Below are 25,876 nucleotides of genomic sequence, written 5' to 3' on the forward strand. Positions count from 1 at the left end.
TAATGGACTGCTGAATGTACTGTTTATTTTTTTATCTAGCTTTGTTTGCTCTTTTCCATATTATGTCTATCTCTAATAAGCTACCCAGGGATGGGCTGAAAGTAGCCCACATTAATATGTAGCCTTAGAATTAAGGTTCCTTGAAATCAATAAGTTGCTAACGTCAGATATTCATATATTAGCATTTAAAAATTTAAAATAAATAAATTAGATAACTAATTTGATGATATAGCAGTAGCAATACAAGGGTAACACATCTGTAGAAGAGACAGAAATGCTTATGGGGAGGTGTTGCTGTGATATATATATATATATACATACACGTACACACACACAGTTGAAGTCGGAAGTTTACATACACCTTAGCCAAATACATTTAAACTAAGTTTTTCACAATTCCTGACATTTAATCCGAGTACAAATTCCCTGTCTTAGGTCAGTTAGGATCACCACTTTATTTTAAGAATGTGAAATGTCAGAATAATATAATGATTTATTTCAGCTCTTATTCTTTCATCACATTCCCAGTGGGTCAGAAGTTTACATACTCTCAATTAGTATTTGGTAGCATTGCCATTAAATTGTTTAACTTGGGTCAAATGTTTCGGGTAGCCTTCCACAAGCTTCCCACAAAAATTGGGGCGGCAAGGTAGCCTAGTGGTTAGAGCGTTGGACTAATAACCAAAAGGTTGTAAGTTCAAATCTCAGAGCTGACAAGGTACAAATCTGTCGTTCTGCCCCTGAACAGACAGTTAACCCACTGTTCATAGGCCGTCATTGAAAATAAGAATTGGTTTTTAACTGACTTACCTTGTTAAAAAAAAAAAAGTTGGGTGGATTTTGGCCCATTCCTCCTGACAGAGCTGGTGTAACTGAGTCAGGTTTGTAGGCTTTTTCAGTTCTGCCCACACATTTTCTATAGGATTGAGGTCAGGGCTTTGATGGCCACGCCAATACCTAGACTTTGTTCTCCTAAAGCCATTTTGCCACAACTTTGGAAGTATGCTTGGGGTCATTGTCCATTTGGAAGGCCCATTTGCGACCAAGCTTTAACTTCCTGACTGATTGTCTTGAGATGTTGCTTCAATATATCCACATAATTTTCCCTCATGATGCCATCTATTTTGTGAAGTGCACCAGTCCCTCCTGCAGCAAAGCACCCCCACAACATGATGCTGCCACCCCCGTGCTTCATGTTTGGGATGGTGTTCTTCGGCTTGCAAGCTTCCCCTTTTTCCTCCAAACATAACGATGATCATTATGGCCAAACAGAACAGAGGACATTTCTCCAAAAAGTATGATCTTTGTCCCCATGTGCAGTTGCAAACTGTAGTCTGCCTTTTTTAATGGTGTTTATTTATTTATGGTTTTGGAGCAGTGGCTTCTTCCTTGCTGAGCAGCCTTTCAGTTTATGTCGATATAGGACTCGTTTTACTGTGGATATAGATACTTTTGTACCCGTTTCCTCCAGCATCTTCACAAGGTCCTTGCTGCTGTTCCGGGATTGATTTGCACTTATCGCACCAAAGTACGTTAATCTCTAGGAGACAGAACGCGTCTTCTTCCTGAGCGGTACGAGGGCTGCGTGGTCCCATGGTGTTTATACTTGCGTGCTATTGTTTGTACAGATGAACATGGTACCTTCAGGCGTTTGGGAATTGCTCCCAAGGATGACACAGACTTGTGGAGGTCTACAATTCTTTCTCTGAGGTCTTGGCTTATTTATTTAGATTTTCCCATGATGTCAAGCAAAGAGGAACAGAGTTTGAAGGTAGGCCTTGAAATACATCCACAGGTACACCTCCAATTGACTCAAGTAATGTCCTAACCGACTTGCCAAAACTATAGTTTGTTAACAAGAAATTTGTGGAGTGGTTAAAAAATGAGATTTAATGACTCCAACCTAAGTATATGTAAACTTCTGAATTCAACTGTATAAATACAATGGCAAGAAAAAGTATGTGAACCCTTTGGAATTACCTGGATTTCTGCATAAATTGGTCATCAAATTTGATCTGGTCTTCATCTAAGTCACAACAACAGACAAACACAGTCTGCTTAAACTAATAACACACAAACAATTAGACGTTGTCATGTCTTTATTGAACAAACTATGTAAACATTCACAGTGCAGGGTGGGAAAAGTATGTGAACCTTGGATTTATAACTGGTTGACCCTCCTTTGGCAGCAATAGCCTCAAAAAAACATTTTCTGTAGTTGCCGATGAGAGTTGAACAACGGTCAGGAGGAGTTTTGGACAACTCTTTACAAAACTGTTTCAGTTCAGCATTATTCTTGGGATGTCTGGTGTGAACCGCTCTCATGCCACAGCATTTTAAATCGGGTTTAGATCAGGACTCTGACTGGGCTGCTCCAGAAGGCTATTTTCTTCTGTTGAACCATTCTTTTGTTGATTTATTTCTGTGTTTTGGGTAGTTGTCTTGTTGCTTCACCCAACTTCTGTTGAGCTTCAATTGGTCGGAGCCTTACATTCTCCTGCAAAATGTCTTGATAAACTTGGGAATTCAGTAAGCTATCCAGGCCCTGAGGCAGCAAAGCAGCCCCAAACCAGGATGCTCCCTCCACCATACTTCACAGTTGGGGTGAGGTTTTGATGTTCTGTGCTTATTTTCTCCACACATTGTGTTGCGTGTTCCTTCCAAACAACTCAACTTTAATTTAATCTGTCCACAGAATATTTTGCCAGTAGCGTTGTGGAACATTTAGGTGCTCTTTCGCGAACTTCAGACGTGCAGAATTGTTTTTTTTGGACAGCTGCGGCTTCTTCCGTGGTGTCCTCCCATGAACACCATTCTTGCTTAGTGTTTTATATATCGTAGACTCATCAGAGATGTTATAGCATGTCCAGAGATTTCTGGAAGTCTTTAGCTGACACTCTAGGATTCTTCTTAACCTCATTGAGCATTCTGCGCTGTCCTCTTGCAGTCATCTTTGTAGGATGGCCACTCCTAGGGAGAGTAGCAACAGTGCTGAACTTTCTCCATTTATAGACCATTTGTCTTACTGTGGACTGATGAACATCAAGGCTTTTAGAGATACTTTTGTAACCCTTTCCAACTTTATGCAAGTCAACAATTCTTCTGCGATCTCTTTTGTTTGAGGCATGATTCACATCAGGCAATGCTTCTTGAAAATAGAAAACTCAAATGTTGTGTTTTTTATAGGGTAGTGCAGCTTTAAACAACATCTCATCTCATTGATTGGACTCCAGGTTAGGTAACTCCTGACTCCAATTAGCTTTTGGAGAAGTCATTAGCCTAGGGGTTCACATAATTATTCTAATTCTTGCCAATGTATATTCAGAGCCATATCCCTGTAATGCTTAGAGAAGATCTTATGTCAATTGTTATTGAAGTGTTGTGGTAACAGGTTCACTTGGCACATCTATTCTAAAACCTTTTCTTTTGGGGTGTTGCTGTAGGCCACCAAGTGCTTACAGTCAGTATCTAAATAATGTGTGGGAAATGCTTGATAGTTAGTCTGTGATGTAAACAGAGGTCAAATTTCTTGGGGACCCGAATATTGATTGGTTTTTCATCAAGTAGTCTGGTCAAGAGGAAGCTTCTCACTGTAACCAGTGCCTGTAATCTGGTTCAGGTTATTAATCAACCTACCGTGGTGTTTACAGTACAAACACTACATGGACAAGATCATCCACATGATTCGATCACTTTTGAACTAATACTGTAGAACTTTGTTCTTAAGCTGTATCGTGCCCATTTTATGTGGATGACGTTACAAATATTTGTTAGTCTGATGTGATTTAATGAGGAGCATCCAGACGCTGCACTTGGTGAATTTATGAAATTGCTTCTTCAAATTATTGATAAACATGCACCTGTTATTAAGAAACGGACTGTTAAGGCTCCATGTATTGATGAGGAATTGTAAAACTATATGGTTGAAAGAGATGGGGCAAAGGGAATGGCTAATAAGTCTGGCTGCGCATCTGCCTGGCTGACTTACTGCAAATTGAGAAATTAAGTGACTAAACTCAACAATAAAGAAGAAGCTGTATTATGAAGCCAAGATCAACGATGCCCTTAAAGAGGTTCAGTCTGTTTTGGAATGGGTGGCCAGTAATAAACTGGTCCTGAACATCTCTAAAACTAAGAGCATTGTATTTGGTACAAATCATTCCCTAAGCTCTAGACCTTCGCTGAACCTGGTATTGTCACGTTCTGACCTTAGTTCCTTTGTTTTGTCTTTGTTTTAGTATGGTCAGGGCGTGAGTTGGGGTGGGCAGTCTGTTTGTTTTTCTATGTTGGTTTTTGAGTTTGGCCTGGTATGGTTCTCAATCAGAGGCAGGTGTCGTTAGTTGTCTCTGATTGAGAATCACTTAGGTAGCCTTTTTCCACCTGTGTTTCGTGGGGGTTTATTTCCGTGTCAGTATTTGTTTCCACACGAAACTGTTTTGGTTTTTTCACGTTGTCGTTTTATTGTTTTTGTTCAGTGTTCTTATTAAAAAACCAAGATGAACACTTACCACGCTGTGTATTGGTCCGATCCTTGCTACTCCTCCTCCTCAGAAGAAGAGGAAAGCCGTTACAGAAACCCCCACCACAACCGGACCAAGCAGCGTGGTACCCAGGAGCAGCGGGTTAAAGACTCCTGGACTTGGGAGGAGATCTTGGATGGCAAGGGACGCTGGGTACAGCCGGGAGAATAACGCCGCCCCAAGGCAGAGCTGGAGGCAGCGATAGCCGAGAGGCGGCGTTATGAGAAGGCAGCACGGCAGCGCTGCTGGAAGCCCGAGAGACAGCCCCAAAAAATTATTGGGGGGGGGGGGGCACACGGGGAGTGTGGCGAAGTCAGGTAGGAGACCTGCGCCAACTCCCCGTGCTTACCGTGGAGAGAGAGGGACCGGGCAGGCACCGTGTTTAGCCGTGAGGCGCACGGTGTCCCTGGTGCGCAGGCATAGCCCGGTGCGTTACAGCCTCGTATCGGCCGGGCTAGGTTGGGTATCGAGCCAGGTGCCATGAAGCCGGCTCAGCGCATCTGGTCTCCAGTGCGTCTCCTCGGGCCAGGGTACATGGCACCAGCCTTACGCATAGTGTCCCCGGTTCGCCAGCACAGCCCAGTGCGGGCTATTCCACCTCGCCGCACTGGCCTGGCTACGGGGAGCATTCAACCAGGTAAGGTTGGGCAGGCTCGGTGCTCGAGACCTCCAGTGCGCCTTCACGGTCCAGTCTATCCGATGCCACCTCTACGCACCAGACCTCCAGTGGCAGTCCCCCGTACCAGGCTGTCTCTCCGTCTCCTCCCTACAGGTGCTCCCGTCTGTCCTGAGCTGCCAGAGCCGTCAGTCAGCCAGGAGCTGCCAGAGCCGTCAGTCCCTATAGGTTCAGGTTTTGCGGCCTGAGTCCGCACCTTGGGGGGGGGGGGGGGGGTACTGTTTTTGAGTTTGGCCTGGTATGGTTCTCAATCAGAGGCAGGTGTCGTTAGTGGTCTCCGATTGAGAATCACACTTAGGTAGCCTTTTTCCACCTGTGTTTCGTGGGGGTTTATTTTCCGTGTCAGTGTTTGTTTCCACACGGAACTGTTTCGTTTTTTTCACGTTGTCGTTTATTGTTTTTGTTCAGTGTTCTTATTAAAAAACCAAGGTGAACACTTACCATGCTGCGTATTGGTCTGATCCTTGCTACTCCTCCTCCTCAGAAGAAGAGGAAAGCCGTTACCTGTATTGAATAGATTCCAAGAACACAGGATGAGATATTACTATCCTTTGTGCAAGCACTTCCAAGAGTTAATGAACAGTGAGCCTGGTGAAATTTGGGGAGCGCATCGTCAGTAGTGTACCTTTGGTTCCTAGGGTGTTTCGGCCTTTCACACTATACACCCTCCCCAAAGGCGGCCAGCGACAGGGTGATCAATCCTACGCTTGCGTCCCATTCCCAATTAGTCATAGGAGTTGCCTTGTTGATGATAGCCAACATCCCATGGGACTATGCATGGCAGGGGCGTCCTCCTCCCTGAGTCAAGCATTGTTGACCGCATACCTCCTGGCCCTCTCACTTCGGGGCCCAGCTGGGGTCTTTCCTCTTCATCCAGAGCCACTGACTGCTGCCTTCTGCCGCCTCCGATACAGCTTTGATTGCTGAACGCTGGCTCTGGCCCTTAATTCCAAGGTCTCTAAGCAGTCTGGTTGTAGATGTTGCCACAAAACCTCTGCAGCCCACCTCCACTGGTCGGACTTCTGTGTTCCAGCCATGATGCCGTGCTTCGGCAGCTAGATCGGCATAGCGCAGATGCTTTCGCTCATAAGCCTCATCTACTGAGTCCTCCCAGGGTACTGTGAGCTCAATGATGAAGACCTTCTTGAGCGAACGGGACCAGAGCACCATGTCAGGTGGTGGTTGCAATCTCCGGAGGAAACACAAGTTGCCGGCCAATGTCAGCTAGCATTTTCCAATCGCGGGCCAAGCGCAGCTGGTCTCGCTCTAATGGTGTCGAGCCGCGCTTCGGTGGTTTAGCCCCTTCGCGGACAAAGTTTGTCCGTAAGGGGTGTGATGCTGCTGGGGGTGGTAGGGAGTTGGTGGCAGCTCGCTTGTCCTCCAGGGCGGATGCAAGGTTTTTAAGGACTTGGTTGTGACGCCAAGTGTAGCGTCCTTGGGTGAGGCTTGTTTTACACCCCGTGAGAATGTGCCTGAGGTTGGCTGGCATGGAACAGAGGGCACAGTCCGGATCTTCACCATACCATTGGTGAAGATTAACTGGAGTTGGAAGGACGTCATATGTTGCTCTGATGGAAAAGCTCAACCGCCTCGCTTCCATGGCCCACAGATCCTTCCAGCTGATCTTCCTCTTCTCCACACTGTCCCATCGAGTCCACTGTCCCTGTTTGGAAAGAGAGACTGCCTTGGCCCACCTTGCAGCCTCCTCCTGATGGCGTACTTCCTGCACTACCATCTTCCGCCGCTCTGGTGCAGTGGCCTTACTCCAAGCAGCACGGCTAGTTAGCCCAAGGCCTCCTCTCCCTTGCTGAACATAACCCACAATGTCAGCATGTCTGAGGGCTGCTGTTGCCTCCTGGACTGCTTTTCCTGCACCCAGTTGCCAAGGTCGGCGCGTTGTTGCTCACCACTGGGTCTCGAGATTCATTCAGTGTCATCTGGAGCCTGGTTTTTGAACACTTGAATTCCTCTGTTAGACTGGTGAGGGGCAGCTTGAGGACACCATCTCCATCTCCATTTCCATCTTCTCCACTGTTGAGATTGGAACCTCATACACTGCTAAGGGCCACAACACCCGGGGTAGCAGACACCAGGCCTTTAACTTTCCAGGTAGCTGGGTGTTGTCGATGGACTGTAGGCTACTACTGATGTCTTTGCGCAGCTGTTGCACCTGGTCTTTGTCCTTCAGGCTTGCATCATACCACCTTCCAAGGCTTTTTACTGGCTGCTCAGACACTGTTGGGATTTGGTCATCTCTGATGAAGAATTTCAGGTCAGAGAGTACTCCCTTCACAATCGAGATGCTGCGTGACTTGGATGGTTTAATCTTCATACGGGCCCAGCTGATGTTCTCCTCGAGTTTTCTGAGCAGTCTCCTGGTGCATGGGACAATGTTGTAATGTCGTCCATGTAGGCTCTGAGTGGAGGGAGGCGGAAACCAGAGTCGACTCGCTGTCCACCAGCAACCCATTTTGAGGATCTGATGATAACCTCCATTGCCATTATGAATGCCAACGGAGAAATGGTACATCCTGCCATTATACCTACATTCAGGCACTGCCATGAGGTGGTGAAGCAGAACTGCAGATCCTGGAAGTACGACTTCACCAGGGTTGTGATGGTGTCCGGTATGTGGAAAAATCTGAAGGCAGACCACAGGAGTTCATGGGGCACAGAGCCAAATGCATTGGCGAGGTCGAGAAAGACTACATGGAGGTCCCTTTTCTCCACCTTGGCCATTTGGATCTGGTGCCAGATCATGCTGGAATGTTCCAGAGAACCCTGATATTCCTGCCTTCTGTACAGATGTATCGACGTACGCATTCCTTTGCAGGTACTCGGCCATCCTCTGGGCAATGACCCTAAAGAAGATTTTACCCTCGACATTCAGTAAGGAGATTGGGCGGAATTGGCTGATGTTCACTGCATCCTTCTCCTTAGGGATCAGGACCCCGCCTGCCCTACACCACACTTTGGGTATTATCTTATTTTTCCAAGCTGTTCTCATAAGCCTCCAGAGGAACCTCAGGACGTCTGGTGCGTTCTTATACACTTTGTACGGGACTCCATTTGGCCCCGGGGCTGATGCTGTTCTTGCCCGTCGAACTGTGTTTTCCACCTCTTTCCATGTCGGAGGGCTGGTCTCAATATGATGTTCCGGGGGTTCAATGGGTGGGATATCTGATGGGATGGCCAGATGTTCATGTTGCTTTGAGTCAAAGTTTGTTGTTCTCAGGTGCTCCTCTAGGTCTTTCTTTGTTGTTTTTAGAGCTCCACTTTTTTCCTTCGTGAAGAGACTTAAGGAACTTGAAGGGATCTTTATAGAATCGAGTTCTAGTTTGTTCTTTCTTCCTTCTGCGTTTCCGTAGGTTCTCTGCTCTACGGAGGGATGCCAACCGGGTTTTGATATCAGCCTGAAGTGCCTCTATGCCCTCCTTCTCCACTTCCGAGGCCTTCTTCCACTGTTTCTTAAGCTGTCGCCTTTCTTGAACGAGGCGCTTGATTTCTTGTTGCCTCCTGGAAACTGGTGGGGTTGGAACCTTTCTCCCGCCTTTTGCCTCTTCCACTCCAAATCTTTCTGTCCCGTACTCATAGATAATGTCCCCCATCCTCTCCAACTTCTTCTCCACTGTGCCTCGAAGTTTCTAGAGGGTCAAGGTAAGGTCAGTATTCACTGTTTCCCACAACTTCTTGTCACTGGCGCCGGGCCACTTCACATATGGTCTGTGCCCTGGTAGTCTCCTCTCGACTGCAGGTCTGGGAGGCTCGGTGAGTTCCACTACTGTTGTTGGTTCCACCTCAGTTGTTACTTCGGTGCTTCAGTTTATGTCCTCCATGACAGTGGTACTGATGCACTGCAAACTATGGTTTGCGTCCAGTTGCTGTGCTTCATTCGACTGATTTGATCGCTTTCGCAGAAAGTAATCAATGCGAGGCCTCTGTCTCTCTTTACCCAAACACCCCTTCTTCCCCTGGTGGATCCTCAACCCATGGTGTGATGTAACTTTCCTCCAACCACAGACACATACCTGCATCTGTTTGTGGCCCGCTGTTGCAGCAGAACTTGTGACAGTTGCTGTGGTGTTCTCTTGTGCTGTGCTCTCATTACTCGTAGTCGTTTCCGGTCCAGTCGTTACCATGTTGTCAGCCGATGAGTCATCTTCCGCCTCCGCTCTCGCAGACTCTAGGGGTATTCTCGTATGTTGACTTTCTGTAGCTAAAGCGGGTGTTTCCAACATACTGCGACGCATGGGAAACTACAGAAATGGGAAGCTACCCCATGACTGTCCCAGTGGGGTCTATTCCCTCCTGTCAGCCGTCTCTCCGTGCCGCCACAAGGACTTTCCCCTGTTGTCAGCTGATCTTTCTCAGCAGTCACTGGACAAGTCCAGATATTCAGATTCCAAGAACACAGGATGAGATGTTACTATCCTTTGTGCAAGCACTTCCAAGAGTTAATGAACAGTGAGCCTGGTGAAATTTGGGGAGCGCATCGTCAGTAGTGTGGCTGTTGAACACGTTGAGGTGTTACCTTAGATTGTAAACTGTCATGGTCAAAACATAAATATTCAATGGTTGTAAAGATGGGGAGAGGTCTGTCCGTAATAAAAAGAGATGATCTGCTTTTTTTTGACACCACACTCCACAAAGCAAGTCCTGCAGGCTCTAGTTTGGTCTTACCTTGATTATTGTCCAGTTGTGTGGTCGAGTGCTGCAAGGAAATACCTAGTTAAGCTGCAGCTGGCCCAGAACAGTGGCACATCTTGCTCTTCATTGTAATCAGAGGGCTAATATAAATACGATGCATTCCAGTCTCTCTTGGCTAAGAGTTGAGGAGAGACTGACTGCATCACTTATTTTCACAAGAAATATTAATGTATTGTAAATCATAAACTGTTTGCATAGTCAACCTACACAAAGCTCTGACACACTTAGCCCACCAGACATACCAGCAGGGGTCTTTTCACAGTCCCCTAATCGAGAACAAATTCAAGAAAGTGTACAGTATTATATACAGCCATTATTGCATGGCACCTTTTTTTAAACAGATAAAGCAACACCTTACAGCACCATGCCTCGCCCCTATTTGACCTAGATAGTTAATGTATATGTATTGATATGTAGGCTACGTGTGCCTTTAAAAAAAATTACATCGTTCTGTCCTTAAGTTGTTTTTGTCTACTAAGGTTCTGTATTATGTAATGTTTTGTGTGGTGTCATTGATATATGGAAATTCATATTCAATATTCATAAGCATTGACTAACTCCTCTAGGAAAGGGGAAGTGCCTGGAAGACCAGGTGTGTTGCATTTAGGCAATCACTGTCACGCCCTGGTCTTAGTATTTTGTGTTTTCTATATTTAATTTGGTCAGGCCAGGGTGTGACATGGGTTTATTTTGTGTTGTGTTTATGTATGGGGGTTTTTAGTAGGTTTTGGGATTGTGGCTTAGTGGGGTGTTCTAGCAAAGTCTATGGTTGCCTGAGGCGGTTCTCAATCAGAGGCAGGTGATTCTCGTTGTCTCTGATTGGGAACCATATTTAGGCAGCCATATTCTTGGTGTTTCGTGGGTGATTGTTCCTGTCTCTGTGTTAGTTTGCACCAAATAGGCTCAGTCACTTTGGATTTTCATTTGTCATTGTTTTGAAAGAGAAGAGAACGAGCGCCATTCTCCTTGCGGAGATGGTGCTAAATACATCAACACGGTCGGTCCCTGGGATTGGGCTGGCCAACACGATTCGTTTTGCTTGGAAAACGAGAAAAGGAGTTGGAGCCTTTAGGACGGGAAACTTTTGGAAGGATAATATTGAAGGGGATTCTAAAGCTGACGGTGAAGGACGTGTTTTGTTTCCAAGGCAACTCGTTGGAGGGAGCATACGACGTGGCACTATATACAGAGGAGAAACACGATGATATCCTGAGAAGGGCAAGAGCAGTGGGAGGCGAGAGGCCGATGAGCCACTATGAAATAACAAGCCTGGCGAAGAATAACTTTAGGGTTGTAACTGTCAACATTTACAACCCATACGTTAAGGATGAAGAGGTGAGGGCCTTTCTGGGGAGATACATGGATAACGTCTCCTCAGCAAGGCACCTCAAAGACTCCCTTGGGTTTTGGAATGGGAGGAGAGGCTTCCAGGCCCTCCTCAGAGAGGACCCAAAGGGACATGGTGGCTACCTCCATCCTCCTGCTATGTTCTCCCTAGGGGCTGACAGGGGGACGTTGTTTTATGCACGTCAGCCCCCATTTTGCAGGCGCTGTATGGCCTACGGCCACATATTCGCCTCGTGCAGCACAAGAAAATGCAGATTTTGTGGATCTGAGGAACACGAGGCGAAGGATTGTGACAAGCCTAAGGCGTGCCACGGGTGTGGCTCGTCAGCACACCTGTGGCGGGGGTGCCCGGCTCGTCAGAGGTCATATGCGTCTGCGGCTGGGGGGGGAGCAGGAGCGGGGGATGGGGGAAGAAGAGGAGGGGAAGGAAGGAAGCCTCATGACCAGACTACAGGTCCAGAGGGGAAGGCCGCAAGGAAGGAGGAGGAGCAAGAAGCGGCAGATGGAAGAGAGAAGGAAACGGAAGGCACGGGAGTAGGAGAACCAGGAAAAGCGGCGGAAGAAGGCAACCGAGTGGAGGAGCATGAGAGAGAAGAAAGCGAGGGAGGAGTGTTGGAGAAGGAGACGGTGGAAGAGCAAGTGGACTGGGGGGAAAGTGCCCTGGTGGAAGAGATGAGGGGTATGGTGGAGGAGCTGGTGGGGGGGGGGGGGGGGGGTGGTATCTCTCCACTGCCACCATCACCAAAGAAGAGAATGAAGAGGAGGGTGCGATTGGCCGACAGTGAGAGGGAGGGGATGGCCAAGAGAGTGATGGGGGTGGGAGAAACCTCTGGGTTGCTGCTGGTTTCCCCAGGCCCTCAACTTCTGTTGGGTGGGGACACACCTAACAAGACTCAGGACTGGGTACAGGAGGAGGTGGGGAGTTTTTTGTTGGGGACTCAGCCTCCCCGATTTTTTTCCAATCCAGCTGCAGCACTGGGGAGGGGGAGGATTGTGGGGGTAGACCCAGGGTGCAGGGCACCCCGGAGCCAAACACTATTCCTGCATCCTGGGTTGGTGAGATGGAGGAAGAGGGGGGGATGTCGGGAGTACGGATGGTGTTTTCACCGGTAGATATGTAGCAGGGGAGCATCGGGTGAGTCTCCTGTTTTTGATTTTTTTTCTGTCTGGGTTTAGAATTTGAGTGTATTACATGTTTTTATTTGATTCTTTCATGGGGTCTAATTTTACTTTTGTTACTTTAAATGTAAGGGGTTTAAGGGATTTTGTTAAGAGGAGGGCGGTTTTTAGTTATTTGGAGGGTGTGGGGTTTGATTTTTGTTTTTTACAGGAGGTTCACCTGAGGGATGGAGGGGATGTTAGTAGGTTTAAGAGGGAGTGGGACAAGGGGGAGTCGGTTTGGGGTATTGGGGGGGTGCACTCATCGGGGGTAGGGATTTTGTGTGGGCACAGGGAGGTAAAAGTGGAGGATTCTTTTGTGGTAATGCAGGGGAGGGTTATAGGGGTGGATGTCACGATAAGGGATTGTAAATTTAGATTAGTGGTGGTGTATGGGCCACAGGTGGTGGCAGACAGGAGGGAGATGGTGGACTGTCTGACGCCCCTGTGTGTCACAAATAGGAAATTAGTGATAGGGGGGGATTTTAATACAGATTTAGGAATAGGGGGGGATAGCAGTGCAGGCGCCATTACCAGGCTAATGGCTTGCCATGGTCTGGTTGATGGTGGTCTGCACACTACTCCGAAAATGGCCGGTCCTACATGGCGCAACTCCAGGGGGGTTGAGCGGAGGCTCGACTATATTTTTGTACCCAGGTCTTTGGGTAAGCTGTCTGGGCGGCTGTTGCCTGTTTTCTTTTCGGATCACGACGGGGTGCTCCTGCAGGTGGGGTCGCCAGTCTGCCTCTTTGGTAGGGGGTACTGGAAGTTAGATCGGGATGTGCTGGAGGAGCAGGCTTTTGTTGACGGGTTTTATGATTTATTTTGGAGGCTTGAAGGCCTCCGGTCCATGTGCGAGGGGGTGTTAGAGTGGTGGGAATTAGTTAAGGTGAGGATTAGGGCTTTTATAATAGGGTATTGCAAGAGGAAAAAAAGGGAGGAGAGGAGGGAGGTGGATCGTATCCAAAGGTTAATTGAACTCGAGTATGAGGCAGGCAACCTCGGCGGGTCGTTTGACTGGGAGAGATCCGCTACCCTAAAGGCGCAGCTCAGGGAGTTGCAGGAGCGGAAGGCTCGAGCTTTCCTGGAGCGTGCGCATAGTGGCTTTCTAGAACACAATGAGACTTGTTCCGCTATGTTCTTTAAGTCGGTTAGGGCCAGACAGAGTAGGAAGGTAATGCATGGCATTAGGGAAGAAAATGGTAGTATAGTTAGAGAACCAGAGGATATGGTCAGGGTGACAACTGATCATTTCCAAGGTTTATTTAAGGAAAGGGAAATAGATGTAGAGCAGGGAAATGTGTTTTTAGAACACTTGTCCAGGCGGTTGCCGGAGGACATTAGAGAAGTGATGGAGGCCCAGATTTTACTAGAAGAGGTTGAGAGCGCTCTTAGGAGGATGGGAAAAGGGAAGGTGCCTGGGATGGATGGGCTGCCGGCTGAGTTTTATCTCAAGTTTTGGGGTATACTTGGACCAGTGGTCCTCGAAGTCTTGAAGGCCATCCTTGAGACGGGGGTCCCGGGGGGGATCAATGGCTGTTGGTGTGCTGTCACTTTTATATAAGAAGGGGGAAGTAACAGACCTTGGCAACTGGCGGCCGTTGACCATGCTGTGTGTAGATTACAAGCTACTTGCAAAGGTTTTAGCAGACCGGTTGCGCACAGCCCTTCCCTACGTCGTCCATGAGGATCAGACGTGCGGGGTAGAGGGCCGCTCTATTAGATGGAACCTACAGTTAATCAGGGACTCCATCGCTTGGGTTGAAGATAGAGGACTGCCTTTAATGGTAGCAGCGCTAGATCAGGCGAAAGCCTTTGATCGCGTGAATAGATCCTTTTTATTCAGAGTGTTAGGTCGATTAGGATTTGGGGAGAAGTTCATAGGATGGATTTGTACATTATATGTCGGAGCGGGGTGCCGAGTTAGTGTAAATAGTCACTTGGGTGACGTTTTTGACCTCTCGTCTGGGGTCAGGCAGGGGTGCCCACTCTCGGCTCTCCTCTTCGTTCTGTACATGGAGCCTCTGGGGGCTGCCATTAGGGCAGAAACAGGGGTGGAAGGCTTGTTGATCCCTGGAAGTGGTGGGCTGCGTGTTAAGATGACGCAGTACGCCGACGACACTTCCTTGCTGCTGTGCAAGGACTCGTGCCTGACAAGGTCCCTTGCCATCTTTGGGGATTTCACCCGAGCGTCGGGAGCGGTTCTGAACCATGCAAAGTCTTCCGTCAAGTTTTTCGGAAGATGGCGCGGTAGAACGGATGTGCCCGGGGGGGTTCTCTCTCTGTGAGGGGGGCCCTGAGGATTCTTGGGGTCCATTTTGAGACCTCCGGCTCAGCGACGCTAAACTGGAACATGCGTATCACAGTGGTACAGAGGAAGCTAGCAATGTGGAAGGCTAGGCATTTGTCTTTTATGGGCAAAGTCCTGGTCCTAAAGGTGGATGTGTTGCCGTCTCTTTTGTATTTGGCGTACATCTACCCATTGCCGGCTTGTCTGAGGAGGCCTCTAGTGAGGCTTGTGTTTCAGTTCATGTGGAGTGGCAGGTGCGAGTGGGTCGCCAGGGCACGCAATGCTCTGTCCCATCGGGGAAGGAGGTAGGGGGGTACCACATTTACCCCTCAAGCTGGACGCAATTTTGGTTTCTTTCTTGTTAATGGAGCTTGCTCATCCAGTGATACACCCGTCCGGTTACCTCCTGCGGGTGTTCTTCTCATATCAGGCGAGAAGCGTAATGGTGTGGTCTAACACGGGTCCTCGGGCGGAACAGCTGCCGTGGCACTTTGGTCATGCGGCCAAGTGGCTGCGTGCGCACCCTGAGGTTGAAGTTGCCCGAGTAGGTTTAGATCACAGGCACCTGTACGAGGAGGTCAGAAAGGCAGGGAGTCCGGCGCCTGTAGTGGGCATCTCGGAAGTGGTCTGGGAGGGAATGCAGGCGCGGGGTCTGGACAACAGGCTCAAGGACCTGAATTGGTTGAGCCTCCATAAGTGCTTGCCTGTACGTTCCATCATGTACCGGTATAGTTTGGTGCAATCCCCCACCTGTCCAAGATCCTCTTGTGGCAGGGAGGAGACTGTGCGCCATGTCTTTTGGGACTGTGCCTTTGCCGGAGTAGTATGGGCTAGGGCACGGGTGTTGTTAGGTTTGGTAAGGGGAGATTTTGGATTGACGTGGGCCAGGTTAGAGAGAGGTGTAGGGAGAGCGAGAGGGACGGATAGGGACAGGTTTCTGCTCTGGCTTCTCATGAGTCTCTTTAAACGGGGGCTGTGGGAAGCCAGGCAGAACATGGTGAAGACAGGGAGAGATTGGGGGGTGGAAGGGATAGTGAGGAGGGTGGAAGGAGATTTGAGGGGGAGGATGAAGAGGGAGGAGAGGAAGTGGGGGCAGCATGCTGCTCGGGAGAGGTGGAAGGGGGGTTTAGGGCTGGGTGTCATTTAGATTTGTAAGGGGATAGATTAGGGATGGGGAGATAGGGAAAGGTAGTTTGTAGGGTGACGGGGAGGGAAGATGCTCCCCTGAGGTTTTGTTTGGGGTTTTTGTTTAGTTAAATTAGTTAAATTAAAATACCATTATTTGAGTATGTATGAAAATTATGAGTTGTAAAGAATGAATGGTATTGAAGATAATAAATTATTTTTTATTTAAAAAAATAGGCTGTATAGGTTTTCACGTTCCGTTTCTTGTTTTTGTATTGTCGTGTTTATTTCGTCATTAAACATGTATCGTATTAACCACGCTGCATTTTGGTCCAACTCTCGTTCGACGGAAGAAAACCGTAACAATCACTGAACTGATAAATTAGCTCAGTTGGTCAGCGCTGCATTCAGTACATACAAATGTAATAGAATGTTTAATTGAACAGAAACGGTGCCGTACTGAGGGACACGTTGAAAAATGGGAAGGGGTTGGGGGTACAAAATGCACCACTGCCCTTTAAATACTTCACTCATTGCTTCAAGCCACACCCACCGAACGGAGCAAACGTATCTCCAAGTCTGATCAAGAACATACAAGAATGTTTTGGGAAAGTGAACTGAACACACCCCTGCTGTGGTGCCTAGTTGAAACAAAATCTTGCAGTACTCCTAGAACCAAGTTGCCTACTCCTGCTCTAGGATCCTGTGGTGAAAGGACTGCTGTGCAAGGTATTTCTTCCAAGGCCCATAATCACATAGCGTCTCAGCATAGGGACAGTGATCTAGGATAACCTCCCCCTTGTCAATGTAATTGTACTCGGTGTGTATGCAAAACTTATCCTAAAATCAGTACTACTCAGATAATTTGCATGCAGGCCTGTCTGCAATGCCACTCCACCTGAAATGCAACTACAACAGGAATAAGAATTAGCTTAGTCAGTCAGTAACTTAGCTAACTTGCTAATGAAACACTAATGTAAATGTGCACAAGCTTCTTAAATCAGCCAAATTGTCTAAAAACAGCGTATTTGTAGTAACATTAGGAGTGTCTTGTCAACTTTGTCACAAAGGCATCAATAATCCAGCAGGGGAACAAAGTAGTTTGACCAAAACGTTCAAATACACAGTAACTAGCTAGTCTTTAAAATATAGCTACCAATTATATAGCAGCTTAGCTGACCCAAGTTTTCGATGCATGCCTCCACATGCCTCATTCTTCTTCTTTAAGGTTTTATTGGCAGAATACATCCCAAAAGGTGTATTGCTGCCACTACTGGGTGGGGTAAAAACAGAGAGAATTTGAAAAAAGAATGAAAAAAATAGATTATTTAAAAAATATATATATTTTCTCGTCGTCAAATGTACTCAGATCCTTACACAGGCTTTGGGGCCTGAAAGGGGGAAGCATCTTCAGACAGTATTCCCTGCAATATTTGAGTCATGAAATCCTGGAGCTCCAAGAACCTTTTAGCTGCTTTCACAATGATTTCTTTTTTTTGTAATGTACAATTCATCACCTGTACAATAAACGCAAACAAGAAACAACCTTCTACACGACTGGTGTTTCAGGATCTCTCAACTGACTGACATCCACAGACTGTTGAGCATCCACTGCCATAGCTTCATCTCTACTCACTGCTTCGACAATTTTCACTGCCTCTGCGTAGGAGACCTTCTCGACAGCCCTGATCCTTCCTGCTTTGACCTTCTTCACCTTAACAGGGCACTCAGGGAATGTGATTCCCATCACAATTGCAACACCGTGCCTCCTCAGACTCTTCAACAATGGTATTCAGTTGGCCAGACTTTTTACATTTATGACATTGAAGTGGCTTCTTTTTTTTTTTTACATAAGCTTGCACTGCATATCTCATATCCCAGCTTAAAATGGGCCAGGGGAAATTCTTCATCAAACATCAAGAATACAGAAAGGCTTTCCTCCTTCCCATTCATAGTGCAGATTAAGTGACGTGAATCAACTATTCCTTGCATGTTCATCTTAAACCATGAAGCCTCAGTATCCATCGAGATGCCAGATATGACACCATTTATCGGTGCCCTACTCAGAAAATTGGCATGTTGATATATATATATGTATATATTCAACAAAAGACAATCATTTGTTAATTTTTACAAAAAGGACAAATCAGTTGTAATCGCACTGTGGATGTATTGTACTTCGTAATTGCATTGGGGGCATACTAATATTTCACTTAACAGCCTTACTTATGGATTGTGGATCAATTATCAGCCTACTCGGTGACACCCACAGAACACAATTGTGAAGAGTGTGCAGAGATATTACTGTTGTAGCTCATATTGCAGGACATTGACTCTGGGAAATCACCTCGCCAGTCAGTATTGTGCGTATTGGTCATTCAAATTGCAATGTACAGCCTTACCTAAGGATCATGGGCCCATTAAATGGGGTATCAGCCTACTCAGTGACACCCACAGAATACAGCTGTGAAGAGTTCACACAAATATTAGTGTTGTAGCTCTTATTGCAGGACTTTGACTGTGGGAAATCACCTCACCTATTGTGCATATTGGACATTCATATTGCAATGTACAGCTGTGTTTTGGACTTACCCCTATGGACCCAAGATCCATAGGTAAAGCTCTACATTGCATCAAGAATGTTCAATACGCAAAATAACCTGAATAGTGAAGTCATTTCAAACAGTTTAAGTCCTCCAAAAGGACCAGCTGACATCATGTCAGTGATTCTCCTGTTAACACAGGTGTGAGTGTTGACGAGGACAAGGCTGGAGATCACTCAAGGATATTGCTGCCAGTAAGATTGCACCTAAATCAACCATTTAATCGGATCATCAAGAACTTTACGAAGAGTGGTTCAATTGTTGTGAAGAAGGCTTCAGGGCACCCAAGCACCAGGACCGTCTCCTAAAGTTGATTCTGCTGTGGGATCGGGGCACCACCAGTACAGAGCTTGCTCAGGAATGGCAGCAGGCAGGTGTGAGTGCATCTGCACGCACAATGAGGCAAAGACTTTGAGGATGGCCTGGTGTCAAGAAGGGCAGCAAAGAAGCCACTTCTCTCCAGGAAAAACATCAGGGACAGACTGATATTCTGCAAAAGGTACAGGGATTGGACTGCTGAGGACTGGGGTAAAGTCATTTTCTCTGATGATGTGTTAGATACAGATGTTTGACACCCCCCCCCCCCCCCCATTATAATATTGGAGGAAGAAATACATCAATAAATAAATGAATACATATATACATTTATTAAAGTTTGAGTAATTAGATACTACATAGATAAATAATTAAATACATACAGATATGTAGATACAGTACCAGTCAAAAGTTTGGACACACCTACTCATTCAAGGGTTTTTCTTTATTTGTTTACTATTTTCTACATTGTAAGTATGATTCCAAGTATGAAATAACACATGGAATCATGTCGTAACCAAAAATGTATTAAACAAATCCAAATATATTTTATATTTGAGATTCTTCAAGGTAGCCACCGTTTGCCTTGATGACCGCTTTGGCATCCAGCCAACACAACTGTGGGAAGCATTGGAATCAACATGGGCCAGCATTTTTGTGGAATGCTCTTGGCGCCTTGTAGAATCCATGCCCTGATGAATTGACGCTGTTCTGAGGGAAAAAGGGGGCGCAACTCAATATTAGGAAGGTGTTCCTAATGTTTTGTACAATCAATGTATATTTGACATTTGTATCTAAAAGCATATTTGAGAAATAATTCATCAAAGTTGGCATATACACATATTTATGACATTTTGGCCTTACCCTTTAAGACTAATGTTTAATCCATAGACGCTACAAAGCAAAAATTGGTGTCATATTCATCTTTAATGCTTGCTCTGTAATATGAGTAGTATTTTGATTTGAATATTATTATTTTTACACCAATTTATGAATATAGAAAAATATAAACAGGAATATGAACAATGTACTGTTTTTAATTTGGCAAATGAATGATACTGTTGAACATTAATATACTCTAAGGGCATATCAAAGTTCCAGAGAGGGATCTCTGCTAGTTTTAAAGTTAAGGCCCATTTTATACGGAGAAATTGGCATAATAGGCAATGTAACCAATCACAGCCTTCCTTTTACTTTGATCATTGCATTTCCTGAAAATCACCCGCAGAGGGCGGTGTTGTAGTACTCGATTCCAGGACTCACGTCCCGATTTTCAAGACTTGTGACTTGACTTGCACTCGACCCTTGGTGACTCGAACTCACCTTCTCGTGACTTGCATTTGCACTTGGACTGGATAGGCTACTGTGCTAAGCAGAATATTAGCAGAAATGGTTGCGCAGAGCAGCGAGGGTTCTGTTCTCGAACAGTGAGAAGGATGCGCCAAACCCTACATCAGCTGGTGAGCTGAGGTGGAGCTAGCGATGATTATGGGCAGGCAGATTCCGCTCTGGCTCCACCTCTGATCATAGGCTACATATCACGCAAGCGACTCTCTTGCTTTCCCGTAACCACCAGTCACCAACCTACTATTAATTAATTAATTAAAATAAAATTATTGAACCTTTATTTAACTAGGCAAGTCAGTTAAGAACAAATTCTTATTTACGGCCTACACCGGCCAAACCCGGACGACGCTGGGCCAATTGTGCGCCGCCCTATGGGACTCCCAATCACGGCCGGGGGTGATACAGCCTAGAATCGAACCAGGGTTTCTGTAGTGACGCCTCTGGCACTGAGATGTTCAGTGAGGAATTAGTGTATATCACCAGTGATGTACTGTACCACTGTCAGAGGGATAGCCATTTGCTTCCACACGTTGATGATAACATACAGTATTATGCTCATGTTCAGAATGTCTCCCCTGTGTGGTCCTACTGATATAAGGCCAGATATTGTAGGCCCACACACAAACTCAACTCTCTTATCAGGATGCTTCCCTTCAATGGCCACAGCCCACAGAGAATGACTGCGATTTTCTTTTCCCACACAGGAATTTGTCTGTACCCTCCATGAAGGGCAATATCCAAATGCTGAGGCAGAGAGAAACTGTTAAGCTTTACTAGTCCCTGACCTACCTCGTCTAGTGGAGCGCAGAGTAAGAACGAATAAGCCATCAAACACAGAACCCCCAGGTGCGGACACACATGCACACGCACAAATGCACGTGAACGCACACACACAGTTGGTCAAATTTCTGTTTGTTTACTATAGTTAAACACATCCACAACCACAGGGCACGATAACAATGCGTAGCTCAGCTCTCTGTCTAGTGCCCAGAGAAGCAGGAAGAGAATGTGGTGAAAGCTGCTGAAGCAATCTAAATAATGTATGCCATGGTGATGAAGGGGTTAAAACATCAGCCATTCTAGGGAACGTGAGAGGGTAGGCATAAGGCGGCCAATTAATTAATCAATTAAGTTGTTATCTCGTTCTGACTAATTAAACACGCCCCCCCCCCCCCTGTCTGTACTGTCCGCTGCTTTGCACACAAACTTGTGTGCACACGCAGACACAGACACACACACAGGGGGAATCCAATGTGTGTTAACGAGGATGTGTTTTCCACCTTACCGATACTAACAGTCATGTCAAGTGGGAAATCCCAGTGACAGAAGCACATGTGTTTTCTGTTGGTGGTCAGTTTGATTTCCTCCGCTCTCTGATTCATACACCTAGTGACCCCACCTCTGGCTATAGAAGGAGGCCAGTTCTGATGGGGATATTGTTTCCATAGAGATGGAGTCATTGTTTACGGACATGAGGCCACACCCTGATTACATGTTCTGGGCACTCAGAGCTAAGGGATACAGTGGAGAGAGGGGACAAACTCAACACAAAGCAGATCCCCGCCCCATCTCTCTCATTCTTTATATTCCCCCCCTTCCAATGTCACATGTTTCTCTCTTTGGTACTTGCCCCAGCACTTAGAAAGGGGCTGTATCTCCATCTGAGCTTTTGCTGCATCTCAAGAGTACATGGAAATGCAAGAATAGACTCTATCCTTACCGCTTAGCTCTCAACTGACTCAAGTCGTACACTCTAACTGTGTGTGTGTGTGTGTGTGTGTGTGTGTGGAGCATAAGGCTGCAGTGTGTTTGGGAGGGGCTTTCCAATGTGTTAATGTGGTTTGTTAGAACTGGGTGTCAGAGCAGAATTATCTGCAAAGAGGGTGGTCTTGCCAGCTGTGCAAACTGCCTCTAAACTTCATGGGAGGTTTCAATGCCTCAGGACCTATTAAACTGAGTAGAAACATTGAGCCGAAGTAAGCTAAAATGATATTCAACACAAATTATTTACAAACACAAAACGTATGCACATGCAAATTTGCATGCATACAGTTGAAGTCAGAAGTTTACATACACTTAGGTTGGAGTTATTAAAACTAGTTTTTCAACCACTCCACAAATTTCTTGTTTACAAACTATAGTTTTGGCAAGTCGGTTAGGACATCTACTTTGTTGCTTGACACCAAGTCATTTTCCCAACAATTGTTTACAGACAGATTATTTCACTTATAATTCTCTGTATCACAATTCCAGTGTGTCAGAAGTTTACATACACTAAGTTGACAGTGCCTTTAAACAGCTTGGAAAATTCCATAAAATTATGTCATGGCTTCTGATAGGCTAATTGACATCATTTGAGTCATTTGGAGGTGTACCTGTAGATGAATTTCAAGGCCTACCTTCAAACTCAATGCCTCTTTGCTTGACATCATGGGAAAATCAAAAGAAATCAGCCAAGACCTCCACAAGTCTGGTTCATCCTTGGAGTAATTTCTAAACGGCTGAAGGTACCACGTTCATCTGTACAAACAATAGTATGCACGTATAAACACCATGGGAACACACAGCCACCATACCGCTCACTAAGGAGACGCATTCTGTCTCCTAGAGATTAACGTACTTTGGTGCGAAAAGTGCAAATCAATCCCAGTTCAACAGCAAAGGACATTGTGAAGATGCTGGAGGAAACGGGTACAAAGGTATATATCCACAGTAAAACGAGTCCTATATCGACATAACCTGAAAGGCCGCTCAGCAAGGAAGAAGCCACTGCTCCAAAACCGCCATAAAAAAGCCAGACTACGGTTTGCTACTGCACATGGGGACAAAGATCGTACTTTTTGGAGTAATGTCCTCTGGTCTGATGAAACAAAAGTAGAACTGTTTGGCCATAATTACCATTGTTATGTTTGGAGGAAAAAGGGGGATGCTTGCAAGCTCCATCCCAACCGTGAAGCACGGGGGTGGCAGCATCATGCTGTGGGGGTGCTTTGCTGCAGGAGGGACTGGTGCACTTCACAAAATAGATGGCATCACGAGGCAGGAAAATTATGTGGATATATTGAAGCAACATCTCAAGACATCAGTCTTGTTAAAGCTTGGTTGCAAATGGGTCTTCCAAATGGACAATGACCCGAAGCATACTTCCTAATTGTGGCAAAATGGCTTAAGGAGAACAGGTCTAGGTATTGGAGGGGCCATCACAAAGCCCTAACCTCAATCCCATAGGAAATGTGTGGGCAGAACTGAAAAGGCGTGTGCGAGAAAGTAGGCCTACAAACCTGACTCAGTTACACCAGCTCTGTCAGGAGGAATGGGCCAAAATTCCCCAAACTTTTTGTGGGAAGCTTGTGGAAGGCTACCTGAAACGTTTGACCCAAGTTAAACAATTTAAAGGCAATGCTACCAAATACTAATTGAGTGTATGTAAACTTCTGCCCAACTGGGAATGTGGTGAAAGAAATAAAAGCTGAAATAAATAAATCTCTACTATTATTCTGACATTTCACATTCTTAAAATGAAGTAGTGATCCTAACTGACCTAAGACAGGGGATTTGTACTAGGATTAAATTGTGAAACTGAATCGTGAAACTGAGTTTAAATGTATTTGGCCAAGGTGTATGTACTTCAACTGTGTGTGTGTATACACATAATAGGTATTGGCTGATTGGGCTACATTCACATTGTCAAGAGTTTCGAAAGCCTTGAATACGCTCATGCATTGACTAGAAAGAGAGCACTCATCCAGGAATTGCACTAAGGTCATTCAGTCAGCCAATTTCTCTCTCAGAATAGCGTGTGTATGTGCGTGCATGTGTTTGTGTGTGTGTGTGTGTAATGCATGCATTATCACAGTAGAGAGATAACATCTCTCATATCTTCAGGACACCCATCCTTATAAACATGAACATCTCTTTGTTGTGTCCCAAAAAAGGGCCAAGTGCAGGCCTCTTCATGTTTGTGGCAAATGCAATTTGACAGTTTATTCTTTCCATAGCACAGTGCTTTCTGCAGGGTTCTGTCATGTGTTTGCCTGTCACAGCTCTGTAGTCGCTGTGTGTGCGGGAACGTGCGTACATGCTTGCATGTGTGTGATAGAGTGTAGCGATGTCCTGGAGGTCTGTTGAACAGTGCTCTAATACTCTCTGTGGATTTTGATCAGTGAATAAATGCAGTATCTAGCTCATTTCCTGTGTCGAAGCCTAAATATGTTTTCCACTAATCCGATTCTGCAGCTCTGCCGTCTTTGGTCCACACACAAACACACTCCCTATCTCTTTCTCTCTCCATGCAGCTCTATCCAGTTATACTGGGTTTGCTTCATTTACCTATTACCTTTCAGAACTGCAGGTTTCAGCACTTTTAGTATTTATAGTTTGGACCTTGAGCTCATATCCCTTCTGTTGCACCGCATTTATGACGCTCTCTCCCCCCTTTGGTTCCTCTCTCCCTTTCTCCCTCCATATCTCTCCATCCCCACTGTTCTCTCCCTCCCTCTCTTCCCCCCTTCTCCTCAGAGCCAGACTGGGCTTCAGTGACTCTGGGTGTGTTTGTGTGCCAGGGCTGTTCCCTCCTCCACAGAGGCATCCCCCACATCAGCAGGGTCAAGTCTGTTCAACAGGAGATATGGGACACCTCAGAGGTTGAGGTCAGTAACCCCCTCCCAAGATACTGGGACCATGTACATTATATTGTGTTGCATTACATTGGTACAAGTACATTTATTACATGTCACAACCTGATTTGAGATCAGATCTTGCCATCCAAGTCCTTAAGTCGGCTCATGTTAGAGCAAGCCAAAAACTGACCCGCAGTCAGTTCCAGTAGTGTGTCTGATAGGGATGCGCAGGTCAGTTGTTTATTCACCCGCAATTCCTTATATCACCTTCCGCAACCACCTGACAATATGTGATAAAGGGAACATCTGAGGCCCACACCTGACAGTAACCCGCAAATATAGAAAATGTGCTGTACAGTTCCCTTTTTTCTCTTGAACATGTATGTATGTATGTATGTATGTATATGTATATATATACAGTGCCTTGCGAAAGTATTCGGCCCCCTTGAACTTTGCGACCTTTTGCCACATTTCAGGATTCAAACATAAAGATATAAAACTGTATTTTTTTGTGAAGAATCAACAACAAGTGGGACACAATCATGAAGTGGAACGACATTTATTGGATATTTCAAACTTTTTTAACAAATCAAAAACTGAAAAATTGGGCATGCAAAATTATTCAGCCCCCTTAAGTTAATACTTTGTAGCGCCACCTTTTGCTGCGATTACACCTGTAAGTCGCTTGGGGTATGTCTCTATCAGTTTTGCACATCGAGAGACTGAAATGTTTTCCCATTCCTCCTTGCAAAACAGCTCGAGCTCAGTGAGGTTGGATGGAGAGCATTTGTGAACAGCAGTTTTCAGTTCTTTCCACAGATTCTCGATTGGATTCAGGTCTGGACTTTGACTTGGCCATTCTAACACCTGGATATGTTTATTTTTGAACCATTCCATTGTAGATTTTGCTTTATGTTTTGGATCATTGTCTTGTTGGAAGACAAATCTCCGTCCCAGTCTCAGGTCTTTTGCAGACTCCATCAGGTTTTCTTCCAGAATGGTCCTGTATTTGGCTCCATCCATCTTCCCATCAATTTTAACCATCTTCCCTGTCCCTGCTGAAGAAAAGCAGGCCCAAACCATGATGCTGCCACCACCATGTTTGACAGTGGGGATAGTGTGTTCAGGGTGATGAGCTGTGTTGCTTTTACGCCAAACATTTTTGCATT

At 45.9% G+C, this 25,876-nt stretch overlaps 1 protein-coding gene across 2 annotated transcripts in view; it reads left to right on the forward strand.

Moving 5' to 3' along the window:
- LOC109869969 (arf-GAP with dual PH domain-containing protein 1) overlaps positions 1-25,876 on the forward strand; it is a 48,509-nt gene that overhangs the window by 4,850 nt on the left and 17,783 nt on the right. For both annotated transcript variants that reach the window (XM_031805120.1, XM_031805121.1), the window contains exon 2: positions 24,607-24,737. In XM_031805120.1, coding sequence (XP_031660980.1) covers positions 24,607-24,737 — 131 coding nt within the window. The remainder of the gene's footprint in view (positions 1-24,606; positions 24,738-25,876) is intronic.

The sequence above is a fragment of the Oncorhynchus kisutch genome, linkage group LG25 (assembly GCF_002021735.2).
Source record: "Oncorhynchus kisutch isolate 150728-3 linkage group LG25, Okis_V2, whole genome shotgun sequence".
Taxonomy (NCBI): domain Eukaryota; kingdom Metazoa; phylum Chordata; class Actinopteri; order Salmoniformes; family Salmonidae; genus Oncorhynchus; species Oncorhynchus kisutch.